The sequence below is a fragment of the Schistocerca gregaria genome, chromosome X (assembly GCF_023897955.1).
Source record: "Schistocerca gregaria isolate iqSchGreg1 chromosome X, iqSchGreg1.2, whole genome shotgun sequence".
Classification (NCBI taxonomy): Eukaryota; Metazoa; Arthropoda; class Insecta; order Orthoptera; family Acrididae; genus Schistocerca; species Schistocerca gregaria.
Window position 1 is genome coordinate 656,467,769 of NC_064931.1, and position 16,928 is coordinate 656,484,696.

Sequence of the window (16,928 nt, forward strand, 5' to 3'; positions counted from 1 at the left end):
GAAAAGTAATGCACACACATTTGTTGAATGTGACCTAAATGACCTTGAGAAATACATCAGGTGTCATACAGAAGGTAACTTCATACACAATTTGAATGTCTTGGGATCATCCAGTGTCTTTTGAGTAGCAGGAGTATGGAGATGTCAGTGCTAGTTAACAGTGTGCTGTTACCAAATTGTTGACAGCTGAAAAAATGACTCTAGTGAAATTCATCCTTGTTTAAAGGCTGTTTACGGTGACAATGCTGTTGATAGGTGTGCTGTAAACTGATGGATAATCAACTGTAATTGTTGATGGAACTTGAAGCAGATGATCAATCATTGTCACAGACAATAAACATCACAAACTCGTTGACTATTCGATTCAAAATGACTAGTGCATCACTCAAAAGTGTATTGCAACCCATGTAGGAATATCTAAGGAATGTGTCAGCTTCATTATTGAACAGTTAGGATATAATAAATTTTGTGCATGATTAGTAACACACCTTCTGACATACGAGAATGGACAGTGTCGATTGGAATCCTACGGGCAACTTTTGCAGGGCTACCATGATGAAAGAGATGACTTCCTTTTGAATGTTGTGACAGGGGATGAGTCATGGGTCCATCATGAGAAAAGGCAAAGTGCTGAATATTGACATCAGTCTTCTCCTCAGATGAAAAAGTTCAAAACACAGCTATCTGCCTAAAAAATTCTTTTGACTGTGTTTTGTGATACTCACTGAGTTTATGCGACTGATTATCTGGTATGAGGGGCAACAGTATTCTTCTCAGTACATAGTCTAAAACACCTCTGATGTTGAGTTTGTTGTGTTAGAGGCAGCCTGGCACCAATAATCTTGCAACATGACAACACTCATCCACACAACTTTCGAGCAACTGGACAGGCTCTGAAATGTGAGCCAATTCCATGCCATCCTTACTCCCCAGATCTTGTGCTTTGCAATTTTTATTTTTTCCCTCTACTCTAGACAGACCTTGAGGGCAATTAGAACACCTAGGACAATGAGGTGAAGTCAGCTGTAAAGTCCTGGATTCGAGAATAGTCGGAAGAATTTTTCAGTGACAGAATGAAAAAAACTTGTTACGCATTGGCAGAAATGTGTCAGTATTAATGGTGATTATGTTGAAAAATAAATATATAATTTTGAAGCCTAAGAATTGTAATATAATGCACTTTTAGCTTGATCTTCCTAATTGTTTTTATTTTTGCTCTACAAGCATGTGTGCATTAGCTTTCATCCTAACCTCATATTTTCCGTGGGTGCTTCTATATCCTGTAGGGTCCTGTTGACCATTTAAAACTTTTGATTGTTGAAACAGTTTTCTGTTATGTATCCTGGCCACATTTATTATAGAAATGAAGCACACACTGAATGGAGTGATTTGATGCTTGTTCATTGCAATGTATTTGTTGTGCTCATTTAAACTCCAGTTGGTTTTTGTTGCATTCATGAATTTCCAGTGGAAATTGCCATATTTTCCCTTGGTGCTAAGCATAAATTGAGTTCTGTCACTTTCTGATAAACATGATTTAAAAAAAGTTTTGTGAAGTTGTTTCTTAATATAGTGTAAATAAAGTTTTGCGAAGTTGTTTCATTCCTGATAAGCAAAATATGTGGGTAGGAAACAATTGGAATGAAGAAGCTGCATGCAACTTTATTACAACAATAATTGTTTTCAATGAGGTAATTATCTATTGCTTAGTTTTTGTGATATCGATGGATGAATATCCATCATTTCTGCACATTTCTATAGCTGATTTTGAATGCTGTGTGTATAAGGGGCAATCAAATATCTTATGTTCAAAGGCCATACAGTTCAGAATCAATATGCCAATCAGGCAAAATTTCATAAGCATTGAGGTAATCATCCCACCGATGCACCATGTTGAAGATACCCATTTGGTAAAGCATCGTGTCCTGCTGAGTGAAAAAAGGCTGTAACTGCCTACTGAACATTCTTGTCCAGCAGGAACTGTCAACCCTTCAAGGCCTTTTTGAAGGGACTGAAGATGTGATAATTGCATGGGAAGAGATCAGGACTATAGGGCACGTGCTCAAGTGTCTTCCACTTCAGTTGCTGTAATGGATGAGGCTGGCCTCCCAGATCAACTGACATCTTGTCAAATCGTAACCAGCAAGAAAATTGGTGCACCATTCCACAGCAGTGGCTTTTGACTGACACACAGCCCCATACACACTCTTCATTCTCTGATGGATGTCTACTGGTGTTTGTCCGTAGGCAGCCAAGAAAAGGATAACATCTTATTGGTCCTGTTTGGATGCATTTGATGATAACACCACCATTCACATTTCTGCATTTACCACACGCATGCCACACTGATTCCTTGCCTGTATGTTGTCCTTACATGCAGCATGGCATGAATCTGATGCAGGTAAACATGTTGCAGCAATGCCCTCAAATGGAAACTTTTTGATTGCTGTTTATAGTTTTAGGTGAAATGATAATATGTCTCAGCTGTAGTAGATTGGATTGAGATCAGACAGATTTCCCATTCATTTTATGTCACTTTCAGTGACTCTTTATGTCACTTGATAATCTTGTCCTAAAAAGCTTAATACAGTGATCATGAAAGAAGATTATCACCATAAGAGTTTTGAGGTTGATTGGGCACCACTTCATTGGTGCTTTTGAAAAACTTACACGAGATACCATCATGTAACCTCATGTAAGCTAGTTTAGTGTGAAAGTGTAAAACAACACAAAAAAAGTGCAATTGTTTGAAGCTGAGGGATGGCCAATGCTGTTGTGCTCTGCACTGTCTTCAGTCGCTATCAGAAACTGAACTGAAATGGGAGTTTTTATCATGTCAGAAGGGGATTTGAATGTAAATCAATATGGTAGATGTTTCAGAGATCTGTAACCATGGTGGTTTCTCTCCCTGCACCTTTCTCCCTCTCTCCCTCTCTTTTTATCTTTGAATCCCACCCCCTCCTCACAATGTGAAATATTCATTACATGTTCAGAAAAGTGGTTGAATATTGTCTCAGATTTTGCTTGAGTGTCTTCAGGCCGATAAGTTTTGAAATTGGTTGAAACCATGCCATCTAATGTAGAACACTCATATTTTGGAGTAGTGTTAACAGATGCTTAAAAGGTTTCAATGCAGCAGGTCACATTTTTATTTGTTCTGAATGTTAAATCACTTCATCTCTCACTCCACCAGACAAGTCATATTTTGATGTATATTCTACAGAATGAATATGAGGTTTCATGAGAAAAAGTTGCATAAAATTATTCAGACTGCCATAAATGGTAAGTTTAATGACAAGTAAGTGACAACAAAAAAGTTGATAGAAATGAAGCAAATTATGACTTGTTTCTGTTACCAAAGCAAGTGCAGCACATATGTGCAGCAACTGCTGAGGAAGAAAACAAAGAGTGTTACGTACTGTAACATGATCATAAACATGTGCACAGAACAAGAATCATTTTCTAGAAAGTGTGGACTTGTGTATAGGATTCTTCTTAAAACACTAAGTACAATAATATATACCCAGATGAGATATAAAATACATCATACATCAAAAAATATAGTCCTGACAAAAATGTAAACCATACAGAAGCCACAGACAGATGTCAATGTAACTTCATACACGTACATGCTGTTGGTGGCTATGTAAAACATTAGAACTGCAATTCTCTGTGAAAGGCAAAATAGTCACCGTATTGTATTAGTATTGTTCATGTTTAATGTTATTATCAGGCCTGGTAGGGGTATATAAGAGCTGGTGAACAGCATCAGATGTTGAATGATCACTGTGAAGGACACATAGATATCGCATAGTGATTTAAGACAGCGTTGTCAGCACCTGACAGAATTTGAAAGGGGCTATTGTGTCAATCTCCGTTTGGATACTTGCTCCATGCATGAAGATAAACAACTGTCTGAGAGATGTAGTTGAGAATAAGTGGTTGTAAATAAAACTCAAAGCAGTCATCAAACATTAGCACATGTACACACATTCCTATTAAATGGTATTTCAGCCAACACCCATATAGATATTGTTAGGATGGAGGCTGAAGGTCAAATGTATCTCTTTACCATGTGAAGATTAGTGTATTTAATCCACAAAAACTTCACTAGATTTAAGTCATGTTAGGTACAAGGAAAAAACCAGAATATTTAGTAATTAACACTGTATATAAAATGTGCATAAACAGTTGATTGTACTTATACAATAATTTTACCGTGTGGAAGTGTGAGATGTCGCAGTTACTGAATAAAGATAGAAAATAAAAGCATACAATTCAGGATTAAAGGTAACAGCCCACTGAACAGAAGAGGCATGCAATTGTCTATAGGCATGTAACAAACAAACAAACACACACACACACACACACACACACACACACACACACACACACACACACACACACACACAAACCTGTGCTGCTTCATTGCACCAACTAAACAAACTGTGCCGGGACTGGAGTTTTGCAGCTTTACTAAGGTGAACTAAGGGCATAGGGCTGTGTTGAGTGGGGTTAGTGAATGGGGAAAAAGGGTACAGAGTATTAGGGAGGGTTGGGGAAGAACAGCTCATGCCTTGACATCTAGGATGGAGGCAGTGAGTGCACAGGATATGGATGCGGGAGGGGGTTCCAACAGGTGCACAAGATAGGAATGTGACACCAGTACTGGCAGTGTTCAGTGACAATGATGTGGAGGAGTGGGTTAGGGGAGAGTGACTGGACAGAGGGAGGGAAGACTGTGAGGAGGAGGGTATGGCTGCATGATGAATAAAGTTAGGCTTCTGGAGACATACAATGCTCCAATAACCCTCGTGGCCTCAACTGCCAGTAGCACACTGCCCCACAATGATTTTCACCCTAACTTCACTCAACCTGCATCCACACCCTCTTCTTCAAAGGCTCCCTGTCTTCTATTCTGTCACCGCCTCCTAATCCACTCATCCACATTATCGCCATCATGGGTTGCACAAATCTGTCAGCACCGATGCTCGTGTTACACTCCTATTCTGTGCACCCGTTGCTTCCCTGCCATCTGACAGCTACACTTCCCGAACTTTCCTTCTTGCTCCCTGCCTCTCTCCTCTCCCCTCACCTACTCCACCCAACACAACCCTGCAGAACTGCAGCCTCAGCAAAGTGTATTTGGCCCATACAGTGTAACCATACAAGTGTGTGTCTGTGTGTGTGTGTGTGTGTGTGTGTGTGTGTGTGTGTGTGTGTGTGTGTGTGTGTGTGTGTGTGTGTGTGTGTACACAACTCAGTGCCTCTACTGTTTGGTGAGTTGTTACCGTTACTCCTAAATTATGTATATTTGATGAGAACTCTTCATTATTGTACTTAAAAAATAAAAGCAAAAGTGCTATAATACTAAAATATTCAATTATGTAATGCAAGATTGATGTTGCAACAAATAACATAATGTGAAATTGAGAATAGCCTTTTCATAAATTTGAGATGTATGCATTTCAGCTGTCGTCAATGTACCAGAAGCTGAGCCTCCCCCAAAGCGCCGGAAAGTTGAACGGGAACAAGAGGTCCATGCACTGCGAGTGCCGTTGGAGCTTGGTTGGAAGCGAGAGACGATTCTGGGCACACTCAGTCGAGCTGGGCTTCTGCGTGGTGAGGTGTGCTACATTTCACCTTGTGGACGCCGCTTTAGGCAGTGTCAAGATGTTGTTCGGGTAAGTTTCTTTTAGTTCTTATGTTTTAACGTATTGAACATTTTATTAATATATTCCGTATGTATTTTTGATGTGCTGAACAATGTCTGTGAAGTATGAAGGTATCAGGAAATTCTTAAAGTTAAACTGTAGGCTCTGCACCTTCATTGTAGATGTCTGATGCTGAATAACTAGTTTTAACATTGAAACATAGTATAATGATCATTTTTTTTAAAGTCACACTGAAAAGACAAGGCAAAAAACCTCAAAAATTTTGGGCATTTGAAATTATCTTCTTTTTGTGCAGCAGTTGACTAGTTGAAAGTAGCTTTGACATAATTACTGTGTCTGACAATTTCTAATACTACTTTTTGTTACCTTTCAGTATTAGTTCAGTTATTACATAACTGTGACACTTCATACTCGGTACCTAATTATAATAATTAACATATCTAAATGGTTGTTTCAAATCTGTAAGTTACTTCAGCCAACTGCCATGTTAATTATTTCCAAATGCCTCTGTACTTTTAAAGCCGACACAATGTGAAACAGCCCTTGTGCACCATTTCTATTGACCATGACATCAATAGGATATTAGGCACTAACAGTCCTTCATGCTATTTATTTCCATTTATAATACTTTAGCAGTATGGTGGTAACAACATATTGCCTTTTCAGAGAATCTTTTGAAGTACGTAATTAAACATAATATTTAATGCAGTTTAGATTTATTGGCTGGGTTATGACAGCACAATAACAACTCATATGTGGGGGAGTCAGTCATATTCTTACTGTAAACATAATTATTTTACAATATTAAAGGTATTAATCCCAATTCATATTTGTTGACACTTTTAAAAAATATGAGTCATAGGGATTGTTGTAAAAAAGCTCTGTGTGAACTTTGGTTCTCAACTACAATTTAAGGTAAAGAGAGTCATAACAGAGAGGTAAGTGGTCATGGGTGAGAGAAGTAAAAACGAACAAATACTAAATAAAAATATGAAAAATTAGGGAAGATTACATAACCTTGAAAATGTTAACATAGGTGACATACCAAAAAGATCATTGAAGTGAAAGAAGAAACAATGAGTTATGAGGAGAGCATAAGTTGAGGTGATGTGAATGAATTGTGAATGAGTATCTTATGGCAGTTTTCACATCTGAAGTTGTTCGGGTTGAAAGACCAAGAAAGCTTACATGATGCAGCAAACACTAATGTCTCTGTAATTTTGCTCAGTTAAATGCTTTTGCAACTGGCGGTTGTATGTTATTTCTGTTCACAATGTACTTGTGTTTGGTCTTTCTCATGGATAACTTTGTCGTTTTTTTACACAGTCAAAGAAAACTGATCATTAACTGCATGTAAGCTTAGGTACGAAATAGGTATGGAAAGTTGTTCAATTTTACCCATCATTCAAAACATAGACCTTAACAAATAAGGTGCTGTGCAACAGACAATAAAAATTGCTGGAAATACAAATATTTGCTAGAGTGGCGGTATGATTGGATAATGTTTTTGTGACAATTCTTTGGAACTGCTCAACTGAAAGGCACCGATTTGGTTAAGAATCCATTGTTGCAGATCATGTAAATCAAAATATACAACTGTTTCCCATATGATAGATGTGACCTACCAGCTAAATATTGTATATGTCATTACTTAGAATTGAGCCTAAGTCCACTTGCTATGGAACATTTGAATGGAAATAGTGCAGATTGCAGTGCAGGCAGCATACCAACAGAAACCTATGACACCCAACCACAACCTTATATAGTTTATCCCTGCCTGTCCGTACATATTTAGATGTTAAATGTTTACCTAAATTGCTTAAGGCAAATGTGGGACGATTTCTTTGAAATAGTCATAGCCAATTTCTTTTTCAATCCTGCAACATTTGAGCTTCTGCTCTAATTTGAATGGCACATTCAGGAATGGGATGTGAAGGCCTAATCCTCTTCTTCCTTGTGGATTTTCTTCTGTCTGGTGTAACTGTTATCCATGCCATACATAATAGGTACTTCTGCAGTCAGTGTGGTCATGGTAGTGTGACTCTGCTCGGTAACCAGTGAGCGAATTTAACACATGTATTTATGAGTGAAACAGTTATTTGTTATTCAAAAACAAAATATGTAAATGATAGTGAAGACCATGTTCGCTTCTAGCATTGTGCTAGTAAATGCATGTGTTACTTTCAAACTGGAATATATTGTATCCTTCTTTAAAAAAAAAAAAAAAAATTAAATTAAATAAAAATAAAAAAAAAATGGTGTAAATCTGTTAAAACCCAGAGCTATTTCTTATTTTCTGTGTGCTGTGATTACATTTTGCTTAAATTAAGAGCTGTATCATAATATTATCCCAAGTAAACCAGTAGTTAAAGAAATGTAAAATATCTTGACTTACTAATTTTTCTTACCCCCCAAAATTTGCAACTTTTTTGGTTATCAAAGTTTCTGTACCTAGTCATCTTATGAGGGCATACTAAAGTGTAAAGCCCCCAAATTTCTTATGTGAAAACTCTAAAAGCTCTTTAAATAAAACAAACTTTATTAACTTTATACATGTTTATTCTTCATGCCTACATACTTATTTCTCAACATAGTCACCCTTGTGATGAACACATTCCGCCCAATGAGTGACCATTTTGTTGATACCATCACTGTAGAGTGTTTGGCTTTGTTGGGAAAGGCACAATTTCACTTCTGCTTGCACTGCTTCGTCACTATTGCAGTGAAATCATCAAAATTGTTCTTTAAATTTTGGAAACAGATGAAGCACTGTCACATACATAGTGTTTAGCTTCAATGTTTCCTTTGTTATGAGCCCTAGCAACCCACCATTCCATGTTACTGATTTCGATACAATCATCTTTGCACACAGCTTTCATCCTTCTATGGATTTCAATTGGAGGCATGTTTCTTGCATTTAGGATGTTTCTACAAAACCAGTTGACAAATTTGCAAAGCATACTCATACCTAATTCTTTTAATGCTTCTATGTTTGGTTTAATAATGATACTAATATTGCCACAAAAAGAATTGTCTCCACTACCTGTTCAATATAAAATGAAATGTCAAAACTATTGAAGACAGAAGAGCCCCTTTTGCTTATTAACAGTCATGCAATTCATGTGTCTGACACTTGCATGCCACTTGTTGCTGTTTCAGTATTTGGTAAGTTGATGAATGTTGTTGTCTCATAAAATGTTATTATTCCTTTTTTTACTTTTTTTTTTGACTTGATAAGGAAGATCATTCACATGTTTCAAGAATTATTGAGAGGACATGATTGAATACTGTGGAACTCCCTTTGTAATTTCTCTCCACAGTAAATTACATAAATTCTTTATCATTATCTTGGGCATCATTTATCTTAAATAGGAGTAAACTGGAACAAAAGGAAAAAGCTGTATCTTCTTTAACTGAAATTTATGTTCTTCTATTTCTCACTGTCATACGGAACATGTCAGATTATTAAAAGTTCTTTCTTGTATAGCTTTACCAGTTTTTTCATTTATCACCCACTCAAACAAATTTTGTAATCCATATATAAAAAGCAAGTGTGAAAATTTTCTGCTGTACATGTAGTATAAATTTTCATGATAAAATTACATTCTCTCAAAGCAGTTTCCCACACTGTTTACTTTGTCTGAACAGTCAGTTTCACGTATGATTTATCTACACCTATATTTTTTTATCTGTTTCCGTAGTACATATGTGTAATATGTGTACAACATGGTTTTCTAATATGCCATTACATCAACAGTTTTTCCTTTTAAATATACTATGATTGCTTTCACATTCAGGTTTCAGTGACCTTTTTTGATTGGATTTAAGTATTTTATTGGGAGGGCTAATGTGATGGGTGCTTCCATAACCGTAAATGTGACAGAACTTTGAAAAATGAGTCAGTTGTAATTACAAAATGATCATTATCTATCTTTACAGAACTTTAGTACATGAGATGAACTTTGGCCAAACACCATTGATTGATTTACAGTAACAAAGAACAACCATTTTTATTTTATTTTACAAGCCAAGAGAAACATTCACTTAGCTATTTTTAACACACAAGTGCAACCTGGCCTTTATTATCCTCACAAGGGAAACTGCCTTCCACAATCCCCCCCCCCCCCCTCACCCCCCCCCCCCTCACACCCCCTTCACTCCCCCCCCCCCCCCCCCCCCCCCTCCTTCCTCATATTTAGTGGTCAGATGGCCCAGTGGATAGCCTGTCAAATCACAGACCAAGCTGAAAATAGGAAGAAGGTGTACTGAACTGTGAAAGCAGCAAAATAGAAACAGTGAATGGTCCAAGAACAAGAAATGCAATAAAGAGCAGCTAGGTCATCATGGGTAAGTGGTTGTGGTGTTGGACTGCGAGGCAGGCGAGTAGTATTCAAAACTCCCCCATGCCATTTATTTTCTTTTTTCACAACATTATGAACTGACTGTCCGGTCATTGAGATGTTTTTTATATTTCTGCAGTCTTGGCAGTTGTCATACTGTACATTGGTTATAGAATATGAGTCATGTGGTAAGAATATGTTACAACCGCAAGTAAATATGATGAATAGTGAGAGCAGGTGAGATACCACATAGACATCTCACAGAAATGAAAACAAGTAAATGGGTGTGAACTATGTTACAACAAAGGAATTCAAGAGTCAAGACTTCCAAAATAGAACGCAGCTTCAAAAACATTAAAAAGATAGTTTTTACAGAACAGAGAGAAACTGTGTGATTGTGAAACTGTTGCATTCATTTATTGCAGCTTATGTGATAAACTATTACATTTTCATCATTTCCTTGGGAGCGATCACATTCACATTCATATGAACTCCTATATTGGGCAAGGAGGCATATCTCACTCACTTACCAGTCATACAAATTGGTACGTCAATAAGAGATTCCTATCATATGACACATCTACTGTCATTACTGCCATGTATGACACACCAGACGTGTTTTTCAGTGGAGGAATTGGTTGACTTGTTGCTTTGTCATCAGACTTTTGCAGTTCTCATTTGAAAGCTTCTTCCTTTCGGCTGCCAATAGAGTATTTGTGCAGAATTAACCATCATTATAGATCCCTACCTTACATCTCGCTGTTGCAAACGGATGTTACACCACGACACAGACACAAATTGTAATAAAGTGAACAGTGGAGGGCTGGAATTTGGCATGAGGGAGGTTTGAACACAGCTCACTATCTTGACAGAACAACTCCATAACCACTTAAACATTACGCCATCTCTTTCCCCAGCTGCTCTATATTGCACTTCTTGTTCTTGGAGCATTCACTGTTTTTATTTTACTTTTCTTTCACTGTCCAGTACACCTTCTTCCTCTTTTCATGCTTTATCAGTGTTCAGTTTTTGATGGGCTGTCTAATGGGACCTCTTATCACTACACCTGACGGGGATGCATCTATAACTATTAATGTCTGTTAGACTGTTCAGTCAGGTGGTATCCATTTATATAACTGCCCATCAGTTACTGGCAATTTTATTGAAAGCTAAATTTTATGTTGCAGTTTCTGGAGAAGAAAAATATAACAGAATTGTCAAGAGATAACTTCAGCTTCAGCTGCAGAGTTTTAGTTGGGGAATTTCTGCAACCTGTTCCTGGCACTGATGAGATGGTTCAACTAACTGAAGATCAGGTTGCCCAAAAACTGCAAGAGTTGCGACAGGCTCGTAGCCATAAATCCCGAGCAGTTAATGCTCAACGGTAAGAAGTATAATATGCTACATTTTTGCATTTGTGGTATTTCTCTGCCATAAAACTCAACATTGTAAAATAAGCATTTGATATTTGAATGAAAATAGGTTAATATACTTTTGGGGATGAAATAAACATTGGTACAACATGGTCAAGGTGGCTCTATAACGAAGTTAGTAAACTCCAGACTACAAATGCAAAATTCTTTGGTATCACTTTTTTGTCCCTTGTAATGATTTGTTACCGTGAAAAATTCCAAGCTGCACTTTGGTTTGGAGTCCACATTAAACAGTGGACTATAACTGGTTGACCCAAGTCAGTTCAAAGGTCAGATGAAGGCAAGGGTATGCCACCTCCAGAAGTAACATGCCTAGTAAAGCACAGTGCTGTTTAAAAGAAAAGAAAAGCATAAAATAGTGTAATTATTTAATTATTTCCCACACATGAAGTTCACATTATAATAAAACATGAGATTTACCTATGTCATTAATGGCTCATGTCTCCTAAAAATAAAGTGACTGTTGCGGTAAAGATCATTTGGTTTCAGCTTGGAAGCAGCACGTATAGCACAAGAACAGAAGTTAGTTCAACAACAGGAACGAGAGAAAGCTGCATTGGCTGCCAAAGAAGCTAAACGCTTAGCTAAGGAAGAGGCTGCACGGCACAAAGAACATGTTAGGTAAGATTCTTATTGTTGTTTTTACACTGACTTCCAGCCCAGTCTTTCACCATAACACTGACTTTTAGTGCTAGGTACAGCCTCCTGTAACACTGTGTGTTAATCAGTGGTGGCCAGTTATCATGTGTAAATATCTCTGTGACTGTGAGCTGGAAATGACACTAAAATTGTGCCATTTCTCTTCGAACGCTAGCCGAAATCACTCTTAAAATTATGTCGTCTCTCTTTGAATGCACGCTGCTATGAAAATAAAATGGAGGAAATCACGTTTTGTAGCACTCTCTCTGCTATAACTAGAAACCAGTGTCGAGTGCTGAAATGATGATAATCCATGCTACGAGAAACTCGGAGAAGGAATGCAGTTGTCTATTTTGGACTGTGCATGCTATGATGTGACATCACACCTTCCAGCACCATGAGTGCTTCATTGCTCACAGCACCAGGTCAACATTTTTCTTTGAAATGGTGTGTAACATAATGGGCAAGCATGGAGTAAGAATGGTTATATAAGGACCAGTTGAAATACTGGCACCATGGGCAAGTGGTTACAAGCCCTGACTTGGTGGCCTGACTTTGATTCCTGCTGTTACTAATGTGTTTTTAAAATTTTATTATACTCATTGCAGTAGTAAACAATCAATTATAAAATTTAAATTATTTAAACATTTCGGTTTATGTGCATAAAATTAATATGTTCAGTTTAGTTACGATTACTATCTTTGTAATTCCAAAGGCCATAGATGGTTGGAAAAATGTGAATATTTTATTTTATTTTCCCATTACCACAGCAAGGAATTTATTAAGAGAAGGTGACAGTTTCCACTTTTCAGTATTAATTCTATTTGTTGACAGCTAGTTTCAGCCCTCTAGGCCATTTTCAAGTAATTTTGTGGTCCTACAAGTGAAAACTATGCATTACATATTGAAGTGTTATCATCTTAAATTTGTGTTTTCTGTTCATATTGGTTCACAAATGCTGTCTTGCTGTTTTGACAAGCTCAACATTTACAAAGCTGTTATAACTCTGCAAATGTCAAGCTGTCAAACCAGCAAGACAGCATCTGTGAACAAAAACAAAAATAACACACAGATTTAAAGACACTGAATTTTTAATGTGTAAGGCACAATTTTCTACTGCAGAACCACAAAATCACTTGAGCATGGCCTACAAGGCTGAAACTTTGTGTGAACAAATATAATTAACACAGCAAAAGTCTAAACTGCTACCTTCTTTTAGTATGAAAGTGTTTTCTGTAGATGATTCTGAAGAGGCCCTTTTCTAGTACTGTAGATCTTAGTAGGAAAAGTGAGATTTAAAGAGCTAGGTAGATCTTCTTCAAATTTAAATCTAGCAACAAGTCCACATGACAGAAGGCTCACTAATTGGCACAAACTGTGTTAATAGAAGCAGGTAAATGCCCCTTTCAAGTTCCTAGAATATTTCACCTGATTAGACCATAGGAAAAAATGATTTACGTAGAAAATTTCAGTGACAGTTGTCAGATGGGTGTGGTAGTCAACTTGTTAAGAGTGTGGAGTCACAAACTAGTGACTCGACAGTGTGGCTTTGATTACTGCTGGTTCCATATATTTTTTCTCTTATTTTATTCCTCATAATGTTAACTGATCAATTATAAAATTTAAACATACTTAAACAGCTCAATTTATGTATGTAAAAATAATATAGTCAGTGTAGATACAGTTAATACACTTGTAAGTCAAAAGGCTGTAGGGCACCTCATGGTTGCACATTGGTGAAATTTTGCATGACTCACAACTGGTGTTAGCACTAAAAGAGATGATATGCATCATTTAACCAGCAGAGAAATGCTCCTATCAGAGAACAAAAAAGACAAATACGCTTCCCGTTAAAAGACTCTGTGGGGTACCAGCTGGCTCATTTTGCCTTTTTCAGCACTGTTAAAAATTTTCCCAAAAATTTTGGAATGCGAACATATTCACAGTTTTTAACGTGCAACTGGCCTCATTCCTACAAGCTACCCTAACGGAAACTTGCTGACACCTACTAGTCTATCACTGTATATTGCTTATACCCATCACTGTCACTTTCCCATTCTCACTCACTTATTCAGCCCAACTCCTTGTCATTATTTCTTTGTGTGTATCTAACTGTCACTGTCTTTTTGACTCTCAGCCACAATCTCCTTCAGTCCTCCTCCTCCTCCTCCTCCTCCTCCTCCTTCTCTTACTACTACTACTACTACTACTACTACTACTACTACTGTCTCCTCTCACTCTCACTGTCTCCCTCATGTTCTCTTTTACTGCTACTATCTCATTCATTCTTTCCCACTACTACTCTGTCATCTCACTGTCACTATTTCTCTCTTCCCCATTGTCATTGACATGGACTCTGTTTCTCAGTATCACTGGCTGTCATCCACTTCCACTTCCTCCTTCTCTTTATTCCACTCCCATTGTTACTGTCACTTTCACTCTTTTCCTAGTACTGTTCTGTCATGTCAACTGTGTTCCTATCTATCACTGCTATTCTCTCCTTCGCTCTTTCTATACTACAACCACTGTATACCATCTTTCAATATCTATTACTTTCCTGTCTCTTTCCCGCTGTCACTGTCTCCTCTTCCAGTATAAAACAGTGTGAATATGTTTACATCCCAAAATTTTTGGGAAAGTCTTGAAAGGTGCTGAGGAAGGTAGAATGAGGCTGCTGGTACCCAACTTGTCAGTCTTTTAAACAGGAGGATATTTGCCTTTTTTGTGCTCTGATAGGAGCATTTTTTTATTGATACCCTTCTTTTCCCTGCTATGGCAGGGCATGTCAGTCATATGAAAAGAACCTTACGCACGAGTAAAATTTTGATAATTTACATATATAAAATTGAGATAATGCAAACCTAGTTTTACACTTCTGACCTGATTTTACATGCACAAAAATTTTGCATGTGCTTCAGTACTACAACATGAGGTTCCCAGAATACTTGTTATGATCATGGAGACACTTTACAACATATTTCTCCATGCTACATCACTTTATAAACTACATTTTTGCCGCACACCAGATTTTATGTGAACAAGTAGGATAACTTTGAACTCCTGTATCTTGAAAGCAGGTAAAGATGTCTGTAAAATTTTTAAGGTTGTTCAAGATCTGGATCTTAGGAGTATAACATCCAAATTTCAGTCATTTGCTGAGCATAGCCATCTAGACTCAGTGGCTTGGTTTTGATCTGAAAAAATGGTAAAAAAAAGCTTTTTGTGGGATTCTCTTAGGAAACACCAATGAGCTAATAATTTTGAACTTCTGTATCTCAAAAGTAGATAAAGATTTCAAGTTTTTCTGAGATTGGGATACATTGTGAAAATTTTGGCCATTTGCTGTGATAGCTGTTTTGATATCCACAGCTTGCTTGTGTTACAAAAAATGGTAAAAAATTATTTTTTGTTTTTTATAAGGAACTGCCAATGGACTAATCATGTGCCCACAAGCCTCGTAAGGCCCACCAATGACCACATCAAATACAAAAATAAACAAATACTTTGCTGCATTTGCCTAAACAGGAGGAAGTGTGTAATATTTATACTTTGACTCTGACATGTAGTATAGTGACACTAAGATGATCCTCCTGTTAGGTGTACAAATGGTCCCTAGTGCAAGGGCTATCCATGATAGAACCCAAAGTATGAGCCTGGGAGAATCCCATTTTTATGTGCGGTATTTTGGAACATGTAAGGTAGGGCAAGCTATTGCATGCATGCTGATTACATATCTAATAATACATAGGTGGCTTGGCTACCAAGCAGTGTGTGTCCAATATTCTACATTGTCAGGGGAGCAAATTTAAAGTTTGCAGCTCATATAATGTTTCATCCAATTCTTTTAGTTCTTCAAAGAGAAGCTATATTAACAAAAAGAGAAATTTGTAGTAAATGACTGTTGTTGTAATTTTCCATTCATGTAGCGCCTTACTCCACAAGTCTATTACATTGGTGTGTGTAGCTTTCTTCATTCCAGTTAAGTAAAGTAAATGTAATAGTGCCATGATTCAGGTCAGAGATGTTTTCAGCTTGGACACACTTATGTACATCTGGGTGTCACACAAAAGCAGAAGGTTCACTTGTTACATAACTAGCTCGTCTATTTGATCCTAGAGAAATACTGGCAGAACTTTCTACATCTACATCTACAAACTACAAACCAATGTGTAGTGCATGGCAGAGAGTTATGTCCCATTGTACCAGTTATTAGGTATTTTTCCCCATTCCAGTCTATTCACGTATGGAGTGCTGAAAGAATGATTATTTAAATGCCTTAATGCTTGCTGTAATTAATCTAATCTTGTCCTCATGACCCCTACAGGAGAGATATGTAGGGGGTTGCAGTATATTCTTAGGGTCATCATTTAAAGCTGGTTCTTCAAACTTTGTTAGTAGATACAATATTACAGTGCCTGTATTTGTAAGAAATGTGATATAATATTCCTTTAGACATGCATGCATGACCACAGGAGCATTGCAGGATAGTTTACATATATCTTCAAAAGTCTTCCTGTTTAGTTTTTTCAGCATCTCTGCGACACTCTCCCATGGACCAAACAAAACTGTGACCATTTGTGCAGCCCTTCTCTTACAATGCAGTAATTTACACTGTCACTGTAAGTTGTAATTTGAGCAAAAATTAAAACAATTTGGAAATGCACAATTACTTTTGGAATGTGACACTCTGAGTGGTCCAGCAATCATTTTTATAGGGGTTAAGGACTATGAAGGCTACTGCTGTATCGGGGTATTGTGTTGTGGAAAAGACTGAGACAGAAAGAAGGAAAATGCTTAGATTTTTGAAGTATGACTGCTGGGAATAGGCCACAACCACTTTC

The 16,928-nt window shown here is 37.3% G+C and overlaps 1 protein-coding gene across 1 annotated transcript in view; it reads left to right on the top strand.

Annotated features, from left to right (window-relative positions):
• LOC126298259 (bromodomain adjacent to zinc finger domain protein 2B-like) overlaps window positions 1-16,928 on the top strand; it is a 285,171-nt gene that overhangs the window by 60,639 nt on the left and 207,604 nt on the right. The window contains exons 12-14 of the mRNA XM_049989561.1: window positions 5,473-5,684; window positions 11,203-11,399; window positions 11,938-12,069. Of these exons, the coding sequence (XP_049845518.1) occupies window positions 5,473-5,684; window positions 11,203-11,399; window positions 11,938-12,069 (541 nt within the window). The remainder of the gene's footprint in view (window positions 1-5,472; window positions 5,685-11,202; window positions 11,400-11,937; window positions 12,070-16,928) is intronic.